This window comes from Xenopus laevis, chromosome 6L (assembly GCF_017654675.1).
Source record: "Xenopus laevis strain J_2021 chromosome 6L, Xenopus_laevis_v10.1, whole genome shotgun sequence".
NCBI classification, from domain to species: domain Eukaryota; kingdom Metazoa; phylum Chordata; class Amphibia; order Anura; family Pipidae; genus Xenopus; species Xenopus laevis.
In genome coordinates, this window is record NC_054381.1 from 149,368,066 (window position 1) to 149,393,016 (window position 24,951).

General features: G+C 40.8%; 1 protein-coding gene across 5 annotated transcripts in view; it reads left to right on the forward strand.

Moving 5' to 3' along the window:
- Positions 1–24,951, forward strand: part of col14a1.L (collagen, type XIV, alpha 1 L homeolog) — a 106,840-nt gene that overhangs the window by 67,354 nt on the left and 14,535 nt on the right. For all 5 annotated transcript variants that reach the window (XM_018268234.2, XM_041566622.1, XM_041566624.1 and 2 more), the window contains 13 exons: positions 1,557–1,595; positions 3,557–3,695; positions 6,012–6,154; positions 7,205–7,314; positions 8,353–8,511; positions 11,691–11,768; positions 14,778–14,864; positions 15,233–15,286; positions 19,647–19,742; positions 20,649–20,702; positions 21,959–22,012; positions 24,117–24,170; positions 24,392–24,463. In XM_018268234.2, coding sequence (XP_018123723.1) covers positions 1,557–1,595; positions 3,557–3,695; positions 6,012–6,154; positions 7,205–7,314; positions 8,353–8,511; positions 11,691–11,768; positions 14,778–14,864; positions 15,233–15,286; positions 19,647–19,742; positions 20,649–20,702; positions 21,959–22,012; positions 24,117–24,170; positions 24,392–24,463 — 1,139 coding nt within the window. The remainder of the gene's footprint in view (positions 1–1,556; positions 1,596–3,556; positions 3,696–6,011; positions 6,155–7,204; positions 7,315–8,352; positions 8,512–11,690; positions 11,769–14,777; positions 14,865–15,232; positions 15,287–19,646; positions 19,743–20,648; positions 20,703–21,958; positions 22,013–24,116; positions 24,171–24,391; positions 24,464–24,951) is intronic.

Below are 24,951 nucleotides of genomic sequence, written 5' to 3' on the forward strand. Positions count from 1 at the left end.
GCAATAGAACTGTTAATAGATGAGTAAACCTTAAAAATAAGTGAATGCAAAACTGATGAGGGGCTATTCTAAGAGCTTTTGCAATGTACATTCATTATTTATTTATTTTTAATTCCAAGATATTAAAGGATTCATGTACTGTTAACATCAATGAATTTTGTTACCTGCTGGTCATTTTCTGACCAGTCTGACCACCAAGTAGTCAAGGAAGTTGTCAGGAGAAAGAAAGAGGCTGCTCTGATGTTCTTCTGCTTAGGAAAGATTTGAGAAAGGTTTCTAATTGTTTTTCTAAGCAGAACATCGGAACAGCCTCTTTCTTTCTCCTGACAACTTCCTTGACTACTTGGTGGTCAGACTGGTCAGAAAATGACCAGCAGGTGGCGGTGCTGTAACAAAATTCATTGATGTTAACAGTACATATATCCTTTAATACCTTGTAATTAAAAAAATAAATAATGAATGTACATTGGAAAATCATAAATTTAACATTCATTTATTTTTAAGGTTTACTTATCCTTTAAGACGCCCCAACTGATTACAACAGGGCTGCCAAGGAAAACTATATCCCCTATACAAATATATATTGCATAAAACAGCTCAAACTACTTCATCTAAATAAACCATTTTCATAAAAAATATACTTTTCTAGTAGTAAAGGTATAGGATCTGCTATCCAGAATGCTTGGGACCTGGGGTTTTCCTGGGGTCTTTCCGTAATTTGGATCTCCATACCTATATGGGGGAATGTAAAAAAAGTAGCAAAGAGCAAAACAATTAGCACAAATCAGAAAAAAAAAGTCTAATTTCGCAATGTAATTCTCTTCCTTAAACTGTTATTACATTGGAAATTTTAATTGGGCATTGCCCACTTTTAAGAAGTGCTTGAAGGTGTCGTAATCTTTTGGAGCAAACGCAACAACTTTTTCAGTAAGAAGTTTTATGACATTTACTGCGCACTGGCGCAAACTATAAAATTCGCAAACGGTCTTCCACTGTTGGAAGTGGTCGCTAAACAGTTTACGGGTTCGCAAAAGCTATATTAAATTTGTGCATAGGAAAATTTGTTCGCACACAGGCATAATTTTTCGCGTTGCGAATATTTTTTCTGTTACCGACTTTTATTACATTCCCCCATAAGTCTACTAAAAATCATTTAAACATGAAATAAACCCAATAGGCTTCCAATAAGGATTAATTATATCTTAGTTGGGATCAAGTACAAGTTACTGTTTTATTATTGCAGAGAAAAAAGACATTTCTATGAGAGATGGCCATCCCGTAATTCTGAGCATTCTGGATAACAGGTTTCTAGAAAATTGATTCTATATCTGTATGTGCCATTGGATAATCCTAAGTAGAAAATTGCCATTCTAAGTACCTCGGTGTTTCGTTTTTCTTTAACATCTCTGCCATATTATGGGAATTGCACGAACATAAAACTATTGGAATTGGGCAGATTTATAAAGAAAAACAGAAGAAGGGACTGGGTGAAATATGAGTGAGTAATTGTATTTAACTCTACAGTATCATCAACCCATGTTGTTATTTCTCCGCAGCTTGCCCGTGGATTTTCATCCAAGGAAACAGCGTATCAGGTAACACCATATTGTTTCCATAGCTAAGCGCTCTCGAAAAGGGCTTGATTTTTTTCGGGTTATTGCCTGAAAACCCCGAATTTTTCAGATTATCATGGTTACAACAAGCCCAGACCACAATATCTTCAAATTGGGATAGGGACATCTGCCACTGACTTATACATGACCTCACCAGGTTTTTGGATTCAGGCTTTTTGCAGCATCGGGATATAATAAATCTCGAAAATGACTTTTTGCCCCAAAAAGCCCAAACAGAAAAAAATTGAGTCTTAGTAAGAAAAAAAAACCTAATTCTTTCTCAGTGTTAACAGCCCTTTTTTTTTTGCTTTATTCATTGTTGTAGTAAGTGTGTATTTATGGCATGAATGGACTAACTCAACTTGGTTAATTAACACAGACAACACATTATCAGCAGAAGGTTTTGCAATGGAATATTCCAGGTAGACAGATTCACAGCCCAGTTTCATATTCCAAATCGTTGCTTGGCCTCATGGTTCTGCAGCAGTAGCACATTTACCACAGTATACCTGTGTTTGGGCATAACCCATGTGTGTGTGTTTGGGCATAACCCATGTGTGTGTGTTTGGGCATAACCCATGTGTGTGTCTGGGCATAACCCATGTGTGTGTTTGGGCATAACCCATGTGTGTGTCTGGGCATAACCCATGTGTGTGTGTTTGGGCATAACCCATGTGTGTGTTTGGGCATAACCCATGTGTGTGTTTGGGCATAACCCATGTGTGTGTGTTTGGGCATAACCCATGTGTGTGTCTGGGCATAACCCATGTGTGTGTGTTTGGGCATAACCCATGTGTGTGTCTGGGCATAACCCATGTGTGTGTGTTTGGGCATAACCCATGTGTGTGTGTTTGGGCATAACCCATGTGTGTGTTTGGGCATAACCCATGTGTGTGTCTGGGCATAACCCATGTGTGTGTTTGGGCATAACCCATGTGTGTGTCTGGGCATAACCCATGTGTGTGTGTTTGGGCATAACCCATGTGTGTGTCTGGGCATAACCCATGTGTGTGTGTTTGGGCATAACCCATGTGTGTGTGTTTGGGCATAACCCATGTGTGTGTTTGGGCATAACCCATGTGTGTGTCTGGGCATAACCCATGTGTGTGTGTTTGGGCATAACCCATGTGTGTGTCTGGGCATAACCCATGTGTGTGTGTTTGGGCATAACCCATGTGTGTGTTTGGGCATAACCCATGTGTGTGTTTGGGCATAACCCTTGTGTGTGTTTGGGCATAACCCATGTGTGTGTTTGGGCATAACCCATGTGTGTGTTTGGGCATAACCCATGTGTGTGTTTGGGCATAACCCTTGTGTGTGTTTGGGCATAACCCATGTGTGTGTTTGGGCATAACCCTTGTGTGTGTTTGGGCATAACCCATGTGTGTGTTTGGGCATAACCCTTGTGTGTGTTTGGGCATAACCCATGTGTGTTTTGGGCATAACCCATGTGTGTGTGTCTGGGCATAACCCTTGTGTGTGTCTGGGCATAACCCATGTGTATGTGTGTCTGGGCATAACCCATGTGTGTGTCTGGGCATAACCCATGTGTGTGTGTTTGGGCATAACCCATGTGTGTGTCTGGGCATAACCCATGTGTGTGTGTTTGGGCATAACCCATGTGTGTGTTTGGGCATAACCCATGTGTGTGTTTGGGCATAACCCTTGTGTGTGTTTGGGCATAACCCATGTGTGTGTTTGGGCATAACCCATGTGTGTGTTTGGGCATAACCCATGTGTGTGTTTGGGCATAACCCATGTGTGTTTTGGGCATAACCCATGTGTGTGTGTCTGGGCATAACCCATGTGTGTTTTGGGCATAACTCATGTGTGTGTGTCTGGGCATAACCCATGTGTGTGTTTGGGCATAACCCATGTGTGTGTGTGTCTGGGCATAACTCAGTAAATACGTTTAACATGTGGCTGAAATGTAATCTCTACAGGCTTTAAAATGATGGAGATGTTTGGCCTGGTGCAGAAGGAATATTCGGATATGGAAGGCGTCTCAATGGAACCGGGGACCTTCAATAACTTCCCGTGTTACAGACTGCACAAGGATGCCTTGTTGTCTCAGCCGACTAAGTAGGTGCATCATGTGCCGTTGGCTTGAGCCTTCAGCCCTGTCCAGAGACTGTTTCAGGATAGAGACTCCATTTAGACAATTGGCATTACATAATAACAACAGGGTAATAACAGGGTTATTTATCAAAGGTCCATTTTAGGAGGTTTGTGAGGTTTTTATCCCTCAAATGAAGTCAAGTGTCTAATTCAAAAAACAAAATTATATTGTGAAAACACAACTCGATCTTTGATAAATAACCCCCTAGGTGTCTCTCATTTTCCTGTTTTGAGGACAAACTTATACCTTAAAAGGCCGATGGAGGCAAACTGCTTCAGTTCAATATGGAATCTTGTTCCTGTAAGCATTACCTAACTTAGGGTTGGTTGACCTTTAATTTAACTGTTAGTTTGTTACAGAATAGCTAATTCTAAGCAACTTTTCAATTGGTTTTCATTTTTCTTTTTTAAAGTTTTTCAATTATTTGCCTTCTTCTTCTGACTCTTTCCAGCTTTCAAAGGGGGGGGGGGGTCACTGACCCCATCTAAAAAAACAAATGCTCTTTAAGGCTACAAATGTATTGTTATTGTTAGTTTTTATTACTCATCTTTCTATTCAGGCCTCTCCTATTCATTTTCCAGTCTCTTATTCAGATCAATGCATGGTTGCTAGGGGAATTTGGACCCTAGCAACCACATGGCTGAAATTGCAAATTGAAGAACTGCTGAATAAAAAGCTAAATAACTCAAAAGCCACAAATAATAAAAAATGAAAATCAATTGCAAATTGTCTCAGAAAATGATTCTCTGTATTATATTAAAAGTTTGTTTAAAAGTAAACAACCCCTTTAACTGACATAGCAGGCAGCCATGTGTGGCCCCTAAGCACTCCTCATGAATACAGTGCTGCTGAATAAATGGGGGAAATATAGGTTTATTTTTTGGAGCTCCCTGCAGAGCAAAGTGCAAAAAACTGGGTGGTTTGTGCCATATTTTGCACCGTGCCCTGCACATAATAAATGAGCCCTGGTATGAGTTATAGGAGTGATATGGTGATGCTTGTAATTCAGCCTTGCTTCACACTAAGGACGGCCAAGGGATTTACCTGCAGATAGATTAGCAGATTTAAAGTTGGCAAAAATTGACAAAACAATGGTGGTGGTGGCAGTTGGAGATGCCAGTTAGTAATGCATGGCGTGGTCCTCAGCTGTGGAACCAGCAGCAGTTCTATAAGTATCACAGATGGCAGTTTCGCGTGCAAGCTCATACAGTCAATACAATAGGAAATGTGTAGCAATTCATGATAATAACAGTTTGTGCCTGTAAATGATGGTTTAGTCTATAGAGCAGTATATCTGTATAAATATATATATATAAATATGGCTGGAAGGCAGATGTATGCGGATGTGGTTTAGACTGGTGGGGCCTCGGGTCTTTAGTCATGGAATTAAAACTGAGCCAGAAGGTGCCTCTATCATTATTACAGTAAATAGAGGAACATATTCTGCTTCTGGGAACACGTGTATCTCTCATAGGGGCAAATTCACTAACCTCCAAAAATTCGCCAGCGAAGCTTTCGCTCACATCTCAACACTTCACCAGGCGTAGATTTGCCAGGACAACACTAATTCACTAAAATCCGAAGTTGTGTCCAGGGCACCGAACGCTGGTGAAGTTGCGCTAGTATTACTGCGCCAAGCGAAGTTGCGCTAATTTGCATACGGCGGGAAGTTACCGTTGAATGGACGTATATGCTGCAGCTAATACATTGCACTACACAAGGCTGGGAAACCTTAATAAAATAAAATAAAGTTGTTATATTGCCCTACACATGAGCCCAGTGTATAGTTTATGTGCCATATGTTAGGAAATGTAGGGGGGAAGCCGGGTACCCCAGAAAAAATGTACACTCTTTTGCAGCCTATCACCATATAAAATGAAAAGTCTCCAGTGTTTTTTGGGACTTAGAAAAATGTTCAACTATTTTTTGAGGAACTCTATTGCACTTTGCCTGGTCTGAGGTGGTGATGGCAAGTCTGGCGCAAGAGGAAACGTTCAGTAAAATCCGCATCTTAGTGAATTCGCACAGTTACGTCCATTCACCAGAGCACAACTTCACCAGGCATAAGGGAGAGAAGTATTGCTAGAGTCTATCTCCTTCACTAGCGAAGTTACGCGAGTAACTGTTAGTAAATCGGCGAAGTAACGAAATATTTTCGCTAGCCTTAATCACTTCGCACTTTAGTAAATTTGCCCCATAGAATCAACCCTTTGTGTCAATCTGCCTCTCCTGTTACTTTATATACATCAGAATGTTACAATTTCCTTTATTTTATTCAGATTTATCCACCCGGAAGGTCTCCCCTCTGACTACACCGTGTCCTTCCTCTTCCGCATCCTTCCCGACACCCCCAAAGAACCATTCGCTTTGTGGGAGATCCTGAACAAAGAATACGAGCCCCTAGTGGGTGTTATAGTGGACAGTAGGTTCTGCATTCTAATTATTCTTTATATTAGAAAAATCCATCATTTCTTATATTTTTCATCTATAAATCACCGACATATAATGGTTTTGCTTTTACAATCTCCCCCTACCTCTCCCTTTAATCAGCTGAATTTATTTAAAGGAACAGTAACACAAAAAAATGTAATTATTTTAAAGTAATACAAATATATTGCAGTGTTGCCCTGCACTGGTAAAACTGGTGTGTTTGCTTCAGAAACACGAATATAGTTATATAAAAAAGCTGCAGTGTAGCCATGGGGGCAGCCATTCAAGCACAGGATACACAGCAGATAACAGATAAGTACTACTATAGTTATATAAACAAGCTGCTGTGTAGCAATGGGGGCAGCCATTCAAAGGAGAAAAGGCTCAGGTTACACAGCAGAAATACTCTGTAGAACATAATGGTGTTATCTGTTATCCACTATTTAACCTGTGCCATATAGCCTTTTTTCAATTTCCGACATTGCTACACAGCAGCTTGTTTATATAAACTAGAATAGTGTTTCTGAAGAAAATAGTTTTACCAGTGCAGGGCAACACTACATGATATTTTCATTACGTTAAAACACTTTCATTTTTTGGTGTTACTGTTTCTTTAAATAGAGATAATGATCTCTGTATGAACAACCCCCACCCCTTTGTTGTGCTTGACGAATAAATTGAAGCCCATTATATGTGACGTGCATGTGTGCATTCAACCACTGCTTTTGACTCTAACACTTCCAGAAAAATAATTCATATATTTGGTGGCTGAATGACACAGGTGCAGAGTAGATGAGGTTGAAAAAAAGACACGTCTTCATTAATTTCAACCTTTGGTTTAAATGGATCCCTGCAATATGGTCAGTATTTCATCAGCCTGACGGGTATTAAAATGACATTGTGGTTGCAGTATATGAGTAACAGTAACTTTATTAGACATAGGAAGGCTGTGCTGAGGATTCTGGGAGTTGTAGTTCGACACATAGTGGAAGTTGACAGACAGAGAGAGTGTCAGTATTCACGTGGAGCTTTGTTCCTACAGACGGTGGCAAAACCCTGACGTACTTTAACTACGATTACAAGGGGCAGTTCCAAACCATCACGTTCGAGGGTCCCGAAGTCAGGAAAATATTCCACGGCAGTTTCCACAAGGTCAGTTCCCCCCGGAATGATCTCAGTGACTCTTATTTGCTGCAAGCAACTCACTTTGGTCTTTAATAGATTAACCCCTTCCCTTTTTTGCAGCAGGAAATGTCATGTTTTAAAGGGCAACTACAACTGTGACGTTTGTTAAGTTCACCTTTGTATATGTCTGATGGAGTTAAATGTAGTTAAATGTACAATTCTTTTCTCTTTACCCCTTGCTTCTTTGTGGCTTTTACTGACCAGTCTCTTAGGTCTTTCCAAGAGATACCCTGGTTTACTAGTCTGACCCAGCCATACACTCAGGGGCATATTTATCAAGGGTCGAATTTTGCATTGAAAAAAAATGTCGAAATCCGAATTCTAAAAGACCAACCGAAATTAAGTCGAAGGTTTTTGACTTTGACTTTGATTTTTCAAAGTCCACCGATTGACTCCAAATAGGTTAAAACGGCATTCGAATTTGAATTTTTAAAGAGACAGTATATGATAAATTTTGATATTCAAATTTTTAAATTTTTTTTCAAATTCAAAAGGAATTTGGACTATTCCCTAGTCGAAGTACACAAAAAATAGCTCAAAATTAAAATATAAAAATAAATAAATCTGCCCCTCATTGTCGGACTGGCCCATCCGGTTACCAGGAAAAGTCCCGGGGGGCACAGGTGTCAGTGGTCCCTCATGCTGCTAAACATTTGGCCTATTTCATGGTCATTCCCTATTTCTATGAGAACAAAGTGGCTAAATAGGTGGAATAACAGATCATAGTATGTAAAGAGACTAGGGGAATAGGAAAGGAAGAATAATAGTACTAAGAGTGGGCCCGTTGTCTAAGATTAGTTGGTGGGCCCCTGGTCAAAGGTTCTGAGGAAGTCCCCTGGTGTCCCAGTCCGACACTACATATACTGCCCAATAGGCTGCCAACAAATCAGCAACCAGTATCTTTTGAGGACCTTGAGTAACAAATCCTTCCTTTCCCAAGACATGTTCTATTTGCAAGAAAAGAATCTCAATATAACCTGAAATGATCAATGTTCCGACATGCAGGTGCACATTGTCATCACCAAAACCACTTCCCGGCTGATTATTGACTGCAAGCAAGTGGGCGAGAAGCCAATAAACGCAGCGGGAAACATCACCACCGACGGGCTGGAAGTCCTGGGAAGAATGGTGAGGTCAAGGGGACCAAAGGACAACTCAGCCCCAGTAAGTCCATTTTATTTTCTCAAGCTCCCAAGATGCCAGAGCAACGGGCGCACAAAGATGCTATGGTGCCAGCAGCACAATTTGCCTTTCATTCCGAAGCCCACTCAGAAAATTCTTATGAGCCCAAGTCATTCTCTGTCAGAGAGAAAACAAATGGCATTTTCTCATTTTGTATTTAAGTCCTGTTATATAAATTCATCATGGGGACTTATAGGGATTCATAAAAGAAAGGGGGCCCCAAAACTACAGGTCAGTCACCCCTGGCTTGAATACTAAGAGGGGATCATTTATATATGTAAATGAAAGGTGCTAGTATGGAGACTATTCGCAAAAAATACTTGCACCCATACATGCGTATTGCAGCTACTTGCAGGGAGAGTGTGTGGACACTAGTGAACCCTGGAATCAGGGGCAATTCTAGGCATTATGCCGCCTGAGGCTGCCTTCTTTTTCCGCCCCTCCCCACGGCACTCATCTTTAGAGCGCCAGAGAGGGAAGGGGTGGTCCATGTCGCTTAATGCAGAGAGCACAATTGAGCTCTCTGCATTAGAAGTGCCGAAATTTCCGGGTTGAAAACCAGAAATTCGGCTCTTAGTTACCAAGAGCGTGGCAACCAGGGGGGGCACTGCCGCCTGAGGCGAGTAGCTCAATTCGCCTCATTGGTGGAGAGCCCCTGCCTGGAATCACCAACACCCTAGACACATGAAGCTCAGTCCATTACAAGGTTTATGGAGGTCGAGCACACAGTAAGGGGGTTATTTATCAAGCTCTGAATATCCGAACCTTGAATAATTCATAGTTTTTAGTGCCAGGCCCAGATTTAGGGAGAGGTCCCCTAGGGCCGGGCCTAGGGCGGCAAGATGCTTAGGGGCAGCAAGCAGGCACCCCTAACATCTATATGCCAAAGTACTTTCCTCACCATGATCGCCATCGACCCCCGAGAGCCGAGAAGAGTGACAACAAGAGAGAGAAGAGGGAACCGCCGGGCCAGTACTTATATCTTCCTCCTGGTTGTGCGCATGGACGTCATCACATGCCTTGCCTGCACAAAGTCGTGACGTCACTCTGCGCGCAGCCGCGATGTTGTTCACGTCACAACATCAATAATAATATGAGCCAATTCAAACAGGCTTCAGCAAATGTGCCTGCAGCTTGCAGAGGTTTTTTAAAAAGGGTTTTTTATTTTATAATTAGCTGCCTGCCATATACACAATTATTTCCAGTTTATTGTGTTTTTATTTGGGTTAAGATTCCCTTCTGGGGGGGAGGCAGCACAGCAGCTGGTAAATCCGGCCCTGTTCGGATGTCCGTACCAATATCAGATGATTTCAGGGATTCGGAGCAAAAAACACTGAAAACTCTGAAAAAATTCTAGTTTTTGCGGAAAACAACTTTCGGGGGGAAAGCTCAGAAGTTTTCTGCATTTTGCCCAACCCTATTTTTTCTGGCTTTTTTTCTTCATAAATAAGGTCCATTCGGGAATTCACTCGGAGTTGGATATTATAAATACTGAGATAAATTCGGACCTTGATAAATAACCCCCTACATGTAGTAAAAATAACCTCCTGCTCCTAATTCGGATATTGCCCAAAATGTGTCAGTCCCGTGTGCAGTTACTACTTCTTCCCCGTGTAAAGAATAGGTCTCCATGTTAAAGCCCAGGGTGGGTGCACCTAATGCTGCATCATTTCATGAAGTGATCCCAGTAAAGATTTCATGTTAACACAAAAGTCAAGCCGTACTGTTTTTTTTAATTGTGAAACCCCCCCTCCCGAGGTTAATGAGTGGTTCCATTCCAGCAGCCGGCAGCAAGTGCAAGTGTCATTAAAGGCTTCATTGTGTGGGGCGAATGCTTTGTGTGCCCCTTGCTGAGCTCCTCAGAATTATTGGGCCACTAAACCACCCACTTCCCAAAAAATGTTGCTTTTTTTAAAAAACTTTTGTTTTGCACAAAGCTAAGAAAATGAATCAAGTCTGTAATTAGCACTAGGGCTCCGATGTATATTTGTATATTTCTATTTGTGTAGCGCTGCTTGAGGGCAAAGCACTGTACAGCAAAATAATAAATTAGTGGTAACAAACAAGGGGTTTGATTGTTAGATTATTTCAGGTCAAACAATCCCCTTGCAATTCTGGGCTCCTCTCAGCTCATAACAAGGTCACACATAGAGGGTAACATTGGTGTATCTGCCACAGAACCTGTAGGGGAGAAGATAAGGGTAAAATTTTTGCCACAATTTGAATTTTTTGGCACAATTTCGAGTTATATTTTCATAAACGCAAATGTTTGGTATTAAGCACAAAAAACTTGAATGTAAAACATCGGCATATAAAAGCTGGCGAGTTCATGTTGATGTCAGTGGGAGTTGTCCAAAAAGCTAAATTCAAGCCGTTTTTCAAGTTTATTTCGAGCTTGTAAACTCACAAGTTGGAGATTCTTTAAAGGAGAACTAAACCCTAAAAATGAATAGGGCTAAAAATGCCATGTTTTATATACTGAACTTATTGCACCAGCCTAAAGTTTCAGCTTGTCAATAGCAGCAATGATCCAGGACTTCAAACTTGTCACAGGGGGTCACCATCTTGGAAAGTGTCTGTGACACTCACATGCTCAGTGGGCTCTGAGCAGCTGTTGAGAAGCTAAGCTTAGGGCTCGTCACTAATTATCCAGCAGAAAAGGAGGTTGGTCTGTAATATAAGCTGATGCTACAGGTCTGATTATTAAATCCTGATGCTAATTGCACTGGTTTCTGAGCTGCCATGTAGTAATTATCTGTATTAATTACTAATCAGCCTTATATTGTGACATTTCTATTCTATGTGTACTGTATATTGTGAGTGGGTCCCTAAGCTCATTAAGTGACAGCAGCACAGAGCATGTGCAGTGAATCAACAGAAAAGAAGATGGGGAGCTACTGGGGCATCTTTGGAGACCCAGATCTTTACTGCTAAAGGGCTGTGGTTGCCTTGGGCTGGTGCAGAAGCACAACACATCATGTACAACATTTCGAGCCTAATTCTTTAGTTTAACGTTCCTTGTCCTTTAAGCCTATAAACTCGACAATTCAAGGTTTTCCACGATTGTATCCAGCTGGGTTTTTCTAGTTTTTTTTAAACTATTTATTCTAACTACTTTTACTATTACTTACTCACTGCTACTTTTTTTTCTCTCCTTTCAGTTCCAATTACAAATGTTTGATATCGTTTGTACAACATCGTGGGCCGCCCGCGACAAATGCTGTGAACTGCCGGCAATGGTAGGGATTGTGTGTTGTGTATTTCTGTCCCTTTAAATACGATACAAGTGCTCAGAGCAGATACTATTTGAATACTGGGGATACACTACTATGTGATGATACTAACACAAAAGTCATACTGCTCCACTACTACTACTCTCACTTTTAAGTTAACTTTTACTATGTTACAGAATGGCTAATTCTAAGCAACTTTTCAATTGGTCTTCATTAATTCTTTTTTATCATTTTTTTAATTATTTGTCTTCTTTTTCTGACTCTTTTCAAGTTTGAAATGGGGGTCACTGACCACTATCTAAAAAAACAAATGCTCTGTAAGTCTACAAATTTATTGATATTTTGCGACTTTTAGGGATGGGCGAATTTGACCCGTTTAGTTTTGCCCAAAATTAGCCACTGGCGAAATGTCGTCAACGCCTATTAAAGTCTATAAGCATCAAAATAATGTTGACGCGCTGCAAAATTTTGTTTTGTTTTTTTTACGCACAACGCCATACAAGTCTATGGGACCCTAGAAACCAGCTCTTGTGGTTTTTGAGTTATTTAGCTTTTAATTCAGCAGTTCTCCAGTTTGCAGTTTCAGCTGGTTGCTATGGTCCAAATTACCCTAGCAACCATGCATTGCTTTGAATAAGAGACTGGATATAGGAGAGGCCTGGATAGAAAGATGTAATAAAAAGAAGCAATAACTATAAATGTGTAGCATTACAGAACATTTGTTTTTAGATGGGTCAGTGACCCCCATTTGAAAGCTGGAAAGAGTCAGAAGAAAAAAGAAAATAATTCACAAACTATAAAAAAGAAAAAATGAAGGCCATTGGAAACGTAGCTTAGAATTAGCCATTCTATAACATACTAAAACCATACCTTTAACTAGGATGTGTTTTCCACAACCAAACCTTTTGATTGCAAGCTCTGTGGAGCAGGGGCGTATTCTGCCTTATGTAATCTCCATACAGAGCTATAAAAAAATGAAAACGTACTATAGGAACAAAGCTAAAATGACAAATATTTAATGTGTTACCTTTATATGCAGAACTATAAAGAGGAGAATGAGCTCCTGTCCTGTGGAGCTTGCAATCTAATTCGGATGCAGGGAACCCCATATAAAATCCAGTGTGTGTTTTACATTCATGTTCACGTTTGCTGTAGCTCAGAAGCGGCTTCTTTCGGTCAGTTAGATATTTGCTCCCTTTTTCATGGATTGTAACTAAGGACATTTAGACTAAGTGAAAAGGGCATTTGGGTGCCTGTAAAAACCTTGCAGTAAAACCAAATAAAAAGCCACAAAGGGTTTATTCCGTAAGGGCACTGACCCATGAATGTGCATTGGGAACAACGTCATTTACTACTTTCCCCTCTACGTTTCTTTGTATGAAGAGCCACCCTGCTGTTGATATTTCCCAGTCCCAATATACACAGGGGCCCAGCTGCATTTACTTTCCTTCCATTCCACTTCTGGTTCATGTCAGTGAGCAATGAGCAAGAGAAATGTTGTGATAACTAAATGCAAGTAATAGAGTTTAAAGAAAATGCCTTCTCCTTACCAATAAAGACTAAATTTGTGCTATTGTACATTTCATGCTTTATCCACAGACACATATCAATAAACATTCCAGCAATGTATACTACTATTTTATAAAATTGCATAGTCTCATATTATAAATATGATAGATTTACAGTTGGGGGTACATTATCCCTTATAATACAGGAGTGATACTCAGAGTTCCCTGTATAACTCAGCCTGCAGCCTTGTGCCTTTATATGGTCACAGAACAACCCCTCAGTGACTTCTAATATCCTTATCATTTACAGTAGGGGGTACATTATCCCTTATAATACATTAGTGATACTCAGAGTTCCCTGTATAACTCAGCCTGCAGCCTTGTGCCTTTATATGGTCACAGAACAACCCCTCAGTGACTTCTAATATCCTTATCATTTACAGTAGGGGGTACATTTTCCCTTATAATACATGAGTGATGCTCAGAGTTCCTTGTATAACTCAGCCTGCAGCCTTGAGCCTTTATATGGTCACAGAACAACCCCTCAGTGATTTCTAATATCCTTATCATTTACAGTTGGGGATACATTATCCCTTATAATACACAAGTGATACTCAGAGTTCCCTGTATAACTCAGCCTGCAGCCTTGTGCCTTTATATGGTCACAGAACAACCCCTCAGTGATTTCTAATATCCTTATCATTTACAGTTGGGGATATATTATCCCTTATAATACACAAGTGATACTCAGAGTTCCCTGTATAACTCAGCCTGCAGCCTTGTGCCTTTATATGGTCACAGAACAACCCCTCAGTGATTTCTAATATCCTTATCATTTACAGTTGGGGATACATTATCCCTTATAATACATGAGTGATACTCAGAGTTCCCTGTATAACTCAGCCTGCAGCCTTGTGCCTTTATATGGTCACAGAACCCCTCAGTGACTTCTAATATCCTTATCATTTACAGTAGGGGGTACATTATCCCTTATAATACACGAGTGATACTCAGAGTTCCCTGTATAATTCAGCCTGCAGCCTTGTGCCCTTATATGGATACAGAAGTCCTCAATGAATCCTAATATCCTTATCATTTACAGTAGGGGGTACAATATCCCTTATAATACATGAGTGATACGCTAGCCCTTGCATTCTTTATAGTTTCGCCAGTTTATCTACAAATATCATGGTATAAAGATCATTAGAGCTCATGCAGAACTGGTTCTTCCACGTTGGGTCAAATTAACACCAGTTTGCTGCATGAATACATCTCAATGGTCCTAATTTAGACTCGCCAATTGTAAAATGTCTTTCTGTGGGTGATATCGGGGCACAGCACTGGGCATGTCAGCTCATGGCTGGGTGTGAAGGTTGTGGCCTCAATTGTCTGATTTTAAATACTGAAATGGTGGGCCATGTGATTGGGGAAGTCAGTGTTGAGCCTTAACATTCCCTTTAAAAAATATATATTCAAGGTATTTATTAACTGTGTTCTTTTTTTTCAGAGAGATGAAGCAACGTGCCCACCCCTTCCAAACACTTGCTCTTGCGCACAAGATAGCAAAGGGGTCTCAGGGCCACCAGGACCACCGGTAAGCAAATCCCATCATACCTTCTGCCATGGATTAACTGTATAACTTCCTAAAGGAACTTGGCTTTGTGATTGACTCGAATCTTATAAATAGGTAAAAATATGAATTCACTCGAAGGTGTGGTTCTTGCATGTAGAATTAGTGAGGTCACATGGATGAAGTGGAATCCTGACAGTTGGCTTTTGTCTGTCAGTTATGGTTGCATTAAGGCTCAATCTCTTCCCATGTAATAAACCAGTTTCCCCAACAATTTCTCCTCTTTTGTTGCTGAAAATCCATGGCAAATACCCTCTCCTCCCTCCATCCTTTCACCTTACTAAGACTGAGTTTTATCAAGTGTAAATATCTCCTTTATTTCTCTCTTAAAGGGCGGTTCTGGCATGAGAGGTCCAAAAGGAGCGCAGGGGGATCCTGGACCAGCCGTAAGTCTGCTATGAAGTTCCATTTCTTATTGTGATTGATGTTGTCCTCTGCTCATGCACTAAATCGTTTTAGTCATTGTGCCCAATGTCTAATCTCCAATCAACTCAGTATTTTTGGCCGTTGCTGTTTGTGAATTAAAGTGAACATATCCAGAGTTACTGTAAATGTGATTGACCAGTGCAGTAAAACTCCAGAACTGTTTATTAAACTTCCAGCGGTCAGTTTTACATGAAAGTTCTGTGGCTGCACTGCTGTCTAGGAAATGCTATAAGGAACACATAGTGACTTTAGAAACAATTGCGTGGGTAGGTAGTGGAATGTAACAAAGAAGGAATAGAGTAGGTAAAACAGCTCCAGCTTGAACATACAGAACAACTCAAGGTCATCTTTTTTCTCATCCTCTCTGTTTCTTTTGTTATATTGTTCTTTTTTTCTCTATGGTTTAATGCTACAGGCAAACTTGTATTTTTCTCTCCTTCTATTCCTTCTTTCTTTGTCTTTGCTTCATTTCTGTTTTACAAAATGAGAAATAAAAAGTCCCATTCATAGGGCCCAATTTACACCAAAACAAATTATCTGTTTGCCTGCTGAGCAGAATCCCTGAGTTCCATTAAAGGCAGTGTTAAGGTGGCCATTCACAATAAGATCCGCTAGTTTGGTGAGGTCGCCACATGAGCGGATCTGTCCCCCATATGCCCACTAACGGCAGGGTGGTATCAGGTTAATCCGAACGTTCGGCCATAGGGCCAAACAATCGGATAATATGAAATAAATGGGCACCGACAGGTCGTAGGACAGCATCAACTAGCAGATGTGATCCTTGAATACGGGAAAATCAAACCTGCCCGATCGATATCTGGATGATTTTTGACTTGATATTGTTTGGGGAGACCTGTTGGAAGCCACCACACATGGGGAGCTTCCAACAGGTCAGTCTAAAGGGCTTAATATAATTGATACAATAGTTGCTAATATTCCACAGATGCTGCTGGAAAATGTATCAACTAATGGAGAAAATTGTAACAGTTCAGAATCTGCCGCTGGTAGTTATGTGCAAGCCAGCTTGATACGGGTTGGGTGGGTTTGGGCCGACCTTGCTGCTCCTCTTGCAGGTTGTGGGCAGGTTGAGCTCTTCCGCCTGTTCTCCCGGCCTGCGACCTTAGACTGCCGGCTTCTGACTTCTTGTTTTATAGGCTTGTGCCTGCCCCCCATTTTTTTATGTCATTGGCGGGGCAGGTTGGAGCAGGTCTATTAATGGAGGGGGAAACCTGGGTGCGGGCAGATGCAGGTCCGGGTCAAGTTTTTCTTGACCTGCACATCACTAGATGTTTGCTATGCTGCCCTGCTGTATGTGAATAAAGGCTTTTTTATCCTATCCTGGAGTGCTGCCCATCTCTTCTCTGGCTGCACATCACTAGAACCTGGATCAGACTAAAACACAAGAAGCAAGAACTAGTGATGTGCGGGTCAAGAAATACTCGACCCGGACCAGACCCGAACCTGCACCTGTCCAACCTCACCTCTACCTGACCCATCCCTTTTCATTGGTGGGCCACAGCAGGTTTATAAATGGAGGGGGGACACCAGCTGCAAATTGGACAGGTGTGGGTTCAGGTCGTCAGAACCTGGCAGTCTAAGGTCGCGAGCGGGCAGAGCAGGTAGAAAAGCTCAACCCAAAATCACCCGCGGCCCACAAATGGTGCAGCGAGGTCAGCCCGAACCTGCCAGACCCACTGGACCCGTGGGTATTGGGCCCAGCCTGCACATCACTAGCAGGAACATTAAACTTCAGGATTGGAAAAAAAAGGTAAAAAATAGAAGATGCAGTCATTGAAAAAAGTCTGAAAACTGAAATTTTTTAGAAGGTAAACAATACATTAACCCATAAGAAGCTTATTTCAGTAGAACTGAGAGGTGAAATAAAGAGTTGCCTGTTTATTTTAAAGCCATATATCGCTGAGCACAAACACAAATACACGTAAAACACATGTACAGAAAGAACAATAAATAAATAAATAAATTTAAAAAAAATATATATATATATGTATAAAACTGATTTTCAGTAGACAGCTGAGACCGTGCCTGGAACAATCCTACCATAAAACCCAATAATTACACCACTCTCCAAATATCTCAGCCTGGCCTGACCTTTCAGTGATCTGTTATATAATACATTTTAGTTTATGGGAATCAAATTTAATTCATAGAATCGAAAAATGCCTGCAATGATCACACACATCTGGCAGCCCCCTAATGACTGTGGAAACCCTATATTATGGGAATTTGGTAGATAATGGCTTCTGGATGTGCACAATAAAGCCTTATTTCTTTCTGTGGTGTGAAAGAGAGTGTTATATGTTATCTCAGCTGAATAACAATGAAGAAACAAGAAATTCACATGTGCTGTTAAATGCAAGCCTTTTATTATGTCTGTTCTATGCATGTTTTAGGCAATCAATTTGAGCAGATGGTAGCCAATGTGGGATAGGAGAACCCCCTTAAATGGAGATCAGTGAATGCAGTGAACATTGGGGTTAGCAGGGTAAAGCAGTTCAAGGGGCGCAGAGGTGAAACTGCAATGTTATTCTGATAAGCAGTGCAAAGATGAAGATACACTATACTTTCAGAAAAACAGGGCATAGCTCAAGGAGGACAAGATACTCTATGCAATTAGTAGTACAGGGCAATACAGTTCAATGGGAGCAAACATGATGCAGGCGCATTATACATTCAGCAAGGCAAAGCAGGGAAGCAAGCATGCAGGTGCACTATCCATTCACATGAGAAAAGCAGTTCATGGGGAGCAAGCATGCAGGTGCACTATACATTCATATCAGTAAGGCAAAGCAGTTCAGGGGGAGCAAGCATGCAGGTGCACTATACATTCAGATAAGAAAGGCAAAGCAGTTCATGGGGAGCAAGCATGCAGGTGCACTATACATTCACATCAGTAAGGCAAAGCAGTTCAGGGGAGGCAAGCGTTCAGGGGAGGCAAGCATGCAGGTGCACTATACATTTTCATCAGTAAGGCAAAGCAGTTCATGGGAAGCAAGCATGAAGGTGCACTATACATTCACATCAGCAAGGCAAAGCTGTTTTATTTATGATATATTTTTATATGATTGTGGGTTAATTTAGTCCTCTGATAGGTTGTCATAGTCAGGGCAGTTAAACCTCCTGTAACAAGTGTCAGTGTTCAGTAAAGTCTTGGAATATGGCTATTCTAATATATGCATTCTGTATTCCAAACAGCAGAAATTGAGAAATTCCTTCCTCTGGCATTCCTTAATACTTAGCAAGCAATGTTGAATGTAACTGTATGTATTGTGTAAATGTATTTCACTGGTTACACTGGATTTCTCCCTGTAGGTTGTTTGAATGAATTGTTTGTAGCAACATATAAATAAACATACACAAACATACCTACATACTCCCTCTCTTAAATATAATTGTGTAATTGTGTGTCTTTTAATGTAAATGTTTCGGCTTATTTCCTGGTAAATCATGTAGTATAAACCTATATATTCTAGAGATTTACATAACCCATCTCTAACTCTATATTGTAAATGAAATGTTTGCTTCTGATATGCCTGTAATTTACATTAGGGGGTACATTATCCCTTATAATACATGAGTGATATTCAGATTTCCCTGCATAACTCAGCCTGCAGCCTTGTGTCTTTATATGGTCACAGAACAACCCCTCAGTGACTTCTACTATCCTTATCGTTTACAGTAGGGGGTACATTATCCCTTATAATACATGAGTGATACTCAGAGTTCCCTGTATAACTCAGCCTGCAGCCTTGTGCCCTTATATGGTCACAGAACAACCCCTCAGTGACTTCTAATATCCTTATCATTTACAGTAGGGGGTACATTATCCCTTATAATACATGAGTGATACTCAGAGTTCCCTGTATAACTCAGCCTGCAGCCTTGTGTCTTTATATGGTCACAGAACAACCCCTCAGTGACTTCTAATATCCTTATCATTTACAGTAGGGGGTACATTATCCCTTATAATACATGAGTGATACTCAGAGTTCCCTGTATAACTCAGCCTGCAACCATGTGCCTTTATATGGTCACAGAACCCCCTTGGTGACTTCTACTATCCTTATCATTTACAGTAGGGGGTACATTGTCCCTTATAATACATGAGTGATACTTAGAGTTCCCTTAGGATTCCCTGATCTGGCCTGAACTGCATAATTGCTACAAAGGGAAACCAAAAAATACAGTGAAATATGTGAAATGCCCATTACACGCTAAAGCCTAGTTACTAGTCCTTAGAGCTTCATTAAACCCAGTCTCAGAGATCCCTAACTCAATGAACTCTAATATTTTCTTATACAGGGATCTGAGGGGCCACGAGGTCAAACTGGAACGCCAGGTCCACAGGGTCCTCCCGGACCACAAGGGCCAAGTGGACTTTCAATTCAAGGACCGCCTGTAAGTTTTATGTAATTCTTATTTCGATAACAATATAAAGTAAGGTGACTGCTGCCTTGCCCCTATACCAACCACCTGAGAGAGAGAGAGAGAGAGAGAGAGAGAGAGAGAGAGAGAGAGAGAGAGAGAGAGAGAGAAAGAAAAATTGTGGTGTATGGGTATTGTAACAGGAGCAACGGCTGAGCCAAGGTCTTATATCCTACACCAACCAATCACCAGTTGACTTTTACTGGTCTAATGAAAGCAAAATTCTGATTGGTTGCTGCAGGCTTCTGATGTAATTAGACTAATGCAACTTACTAGATCCCCAACCAGTGGCTCGCGAGCAACATGTTACTCACCAACCCCTTGGATGATGTTTCCAGTGGCCTCAAAGCAGGTGTTTATTTTTGAATTCCAGCAGAAGAGAAAAACTGCAGCACCTCTTGTTTGCAAATTGTGAAAATATTATTACAATTGGTCAGTAACAGCCTGTTACCAATTGTAATAAAATTTTCACAATTTGCAAACAAGAGGTGCTGCAGTTTTTCTCTTCTGCTGTATATTTGGCCCACGGCAAGGGCCTGTACGCTGCTTTGCACTCTGACCAAAAGGAACTTATATGAGGTGGTTGAAGCACACACATCTGTATACTTGGATATTTTTGAATTCCAGGCTAATGTATTGCCAAACAGAGTTTCCTGTAGGCTGCAAGTCCACATAGGGTCTATCAAATAGCCAATCAAAGCCCTTATTTTGCACTGCCATGGACTTTTTTCATGCTTGTGTTGCTCCCCAACTCTTTTTGAATGTGGCTCATGGGTAAAAAAAAAGGTTCTTATATCCCCAATAGACTAATTAGGCATACCTACCAAAGGCAGTAATGGAGATCTATGTAAATTGATATCTTTCATATTTTTTTTGTAGGGTCAACAGGGTGCAAAAGGAGATAAAGGAGATGTCGGTTTTCACGGACAGCAGGTACTTTTTTTCTTCACTTGCGGCAGAGAAATAAACAATAACAACACAAACGTATTACTATTCTGAAAGGATTATTGAGCTGCTGTATGGAGCACAAAAATGAATCACTAATTCGACTGATATCATTACCAGCATTGTAAGGTAGCACAGGTCAATTATTTGTAGTTGTTCTAACAGAAAGTCACTCAGCAGCTCTTGTCCACCATTCCTGTTGTTGGTTGAGAGTAGTGTTGAACTAGAGTGTCTGAGGCCTACCGGGGCTTCCACCACAGGGGTTTCCACTTCCCCCAGGCCTCCTGCCCCAGCTGCAACCTCCTTCCAGGCCCCAAGGTCACACCCAGCCTCCGACAACCCCCCACATACCTGAACTCTTGTTGCGTCCCAGATCTGGGCCAGGGGGTAGGTCAGGGGGCAGTGCTGGGTCTCAGGTGGAAGCAGATCTGGGTCGGCAGGGCACATGAGGGCAAGAGCCCACTAGATTTTTTTCCCAGTGTCCCACCAGCCCAGTCCAACCCTGTTTGAGAGTGGCTGAAAGTAGCCCAATGACTGTGTGTCTAGCCCAAATTTTCTCTATGTCATTACCTTCCTCTCAAGATCATGGTCACGAGCTAATAGGAATAGCCATGATATCAATCAACAACACTGGTGTGACAACAATCATTTTGAAAATGACATTGCTGCAAAGACTCCAGACAATAATGAAGCCAACCCTATTAGCATTCTTCCCAATTCCCAAGAGATTTCCTTCATAGACCCGTTGGGTCTGATTCAGTTCAGAATCAGACCCAAAGGAGTCTATGGTAGAAGATGCAAATCAATGATACAACAAACATGGGATATTAGCGGGGCACAAAGACAAGTTTGGGGCTTATAAATACAGGAGGATATTTCTTTGAGAGATGATCAAGAGCAGGAGAAGAATGAATCACCCCCTCCCTCTTATACTTTGGCTTCCTCAAGCTTGTTGTGTTATATAACTGAAACCTTGTGTGTGTAATGGGATTTAACAGATGTGTTATTTTGATGATTGTGCAAGAGTGTGTGCTCATTTTACTCATCCAATAAGAAGAATTTTGAAGTTTATGATATCTTTATTGCTCAAGGGTGGGAATAGAAGTCATGAGCCGCCAGCATGGAGAACCTGTCAAGACTTGTGTTTCAGGCATCTCTTAGCAAAGTCAGTTGACTGCTGAGTGCACAGACATGGATTGCAACATAAAAACCCAACGGTTCACTTCTGTGTTCTATCTTTGTAGGGTATCCCAGGAGCCTCAGGTTCCCCCGGGCGTGACGGAGCAACAGGTCCACGGGTAAGATGCCCTGTCTCATGAAAGCTGAAAGTGGCCATGTGACCTTGCTGTTCTCTAACCTGTGGTTAGAAATGTAGATTTTGAAATATGCAAATAATAATTACATGCTGAGATATGCATACTGATGGATGTAACCAACAGTAACCTAGTCAATAAGGTTTAAAAACCACAGATACATGTAGAACACTAATTATCCTTGAGCCAAGAAGCCCCCTTTCATGTTGGTTTAATATCTCAGACTCAATTTGACTAAGACCCCCCCCCTTACCCAACAAGGTTAATTTATTGAATGAATATATTGATATCATTAGTTATCAAGCTATAATTTCAGTGGTATGTAGCAAATGTGTTGGGCCTTAGTTACACCCAAATTGGCCTTAAGGCTGAAAGGCTAATGATACCTAGCAGAGCAAATAAGCAAATATCAACTTAATTGACCATCCGGTTAGGCTTACTTTTTACTTTTCTAGGGGGACAACTGCACTGCTTAGGAACCTATAGTTTAGGGCAGTGGTTTCCAAATTGTGGAGCTGGGGAGACTGAAGCAGTGACATGAACGGCTCAGCTTGAAGTCCATTGTATGTGAGCTTTCAAGATAATCTACATACCCTTGACAGCTCACCTAGAAAAGTAAATTAGGATGAGATCTGGTCCCCCCATACTGTAGATATTTTTGGAACTACTACTGAATGACTGATACAACAATGTTTTCATTCATCTGTAAATTTGCTATAAGCTAAGTGGGACCTAGAAGATAATATGGAAGGTTGAAAAAGGTCCCAAAATAAATTCATATAACACACCAAATACTGATAGAGGCCCAGGTGCACCACTCTGAGCCTTCAGCTGGTGGAGCAGATCAAACCGAATCAAAGAGCAGTCTTCCAAACAGACGTGTAAAATTCAAAAAGTTTACTGTGGTACACATGGAGGTAGCCTTGGAGGCTACCTCCATGTGTACAGTATAACAATAAATGTTTCCAATGTTTTCCAAACATCTGTTTGCTCTACACTAATACGATTTGGACGTAGAAGATATATTGGTCTTTTAAGGGATCAACTTAAACAAAAAATAAATCCCAAAAACCCAGAGTCCCAGACAAGACAAAAACAAATAAATGACTGTAATATCTACTAATCTTCAGCAAGCAAACGATGCTTAGTAGTGCTGTAAGCTGTTATACTGAAGGGTATAATAGAGTATTTATAAAGCAGGGATATGGAATTCCCCCTTAGAGGTTCTCCTTAATTCTTTAATCTTCCACTACTGTACAAATGATGTTTAGTACTGGCTGCCAACCTCAGTACATAATACAATATTTTTTATTATTATTTAGTACAGGTATGGGATCCGTTATCTGGAAATCTGTTATCCAGAAAGTCCTGAATTATGGGAAGGCCATCTCCCATAGACGCCATTTTAATCAAATAATTTGTATTTTTTTTTTAAATGATTTCCTTTTTCTCTGTAATAAAAAACCAGTAGCTTTTACTTGATCCCAACTAAGATATAATTACTCGTTATTGGTGGCGAAACAATCCTATTGAGTTTAATTCACTTTTAAAGATTTTTTTTTTGGTAGATTTAAGGTATGGAGATTTAAATTACGTAAAGATCCCACTTCAGGTCCCAGAACATTCTGCATCACAAGAGGCCCCTCTCATACTGATGGGCAAATGCCCTGGCACCCAATGTTGGAGCAGAATTAAGACTTGACCAAAAAATATGTTGAAATCACCACCCTAAAGAATATTACAAAATTTCTAGTGATAATTTCCACCAACACAAGGTTCTTTTCACCCCACACACAAGGATTTAACCATAATGGTACAGGCTGCGCTCTGTTTAAGGAGTATTTAAACATTGTTACATTAGTGGCGCTCATAACTGCAAGACTCTGAGCCAAGGATCGTAATTGGGGGGATTGTAGCTATAAATGAATGCACAAATTAGATAAGATTTCTCTGCTTATTTACATTAATATGATAACCCATGACTAAAAGCAGTTTATGGAGTTAGAGTACATCCACCTGCAGTCACTGTGAGTTCATTCTCTAGTTATGCTTCACTTTATTTTATTGAAGTCTCCCCTTTTTTATATAGGGATTGCCAGGAAAGGATGGATCAAATGGACCCTCAGGACCACCTGGGCAAATGGTAAATATGTACAGTATATCTATGTTTTTCCTAATCCATCATCCCCACTATTTAACAATCATAGCGATAGTTGTTGAAATCCTAAAATATGTTTGTAGGACTGTGCATTTGGATTTAACTAGAGCTCACTTTCTATTGTATGCACTAATGGATGGTGATTTTCCCACCCTGAGATATTAACTAAAGGGCATCTTATCTACTCACATTCTCTACTCCTGTAGGGATCTCCAGGTAATCCAGGCTCTCCAGGTGTCCCAGGAAGCACGGGATCCCAGGGTGAAAATGGTCCCCCGGTAAGAAAACTCTTTGATATAAGATAAAGTGATACCCCATGTGTATCTGTCTGTAATAAAGTTAAATGCCAGAGTGTGACCTTTGTAGGGTATCTGTACCAGGTATCAAAACATATATGTGTCTCTTAAACAAGACAAGCATGTGATCATAATTATAATTATAATGCATTTGTTTGTTACCTGACACCCGTGAAATTGGGATCAACTGTCACGGGCCCCACACATGGTGATAGCTCTGTGGAACAGCAGTTGCAAGTAGGAAGAGTGAAGAACTGTAGGTATAGTAAGATAAAATTATGACAGTACGACAAGATGGTGACAGTAGGACAACATGGTGACTATAGGAAAATGATAATAGGGCATGACATGATAGTAGGGCAAGATGTTTACTTGACAAGAGTACAAGATGGTAACTGTCGGGAAAGATGGTGACAGTAGGCCAAGATGGCAACAGTAGACCAAGATAGTTAATGTAGGGAAAGATGGTA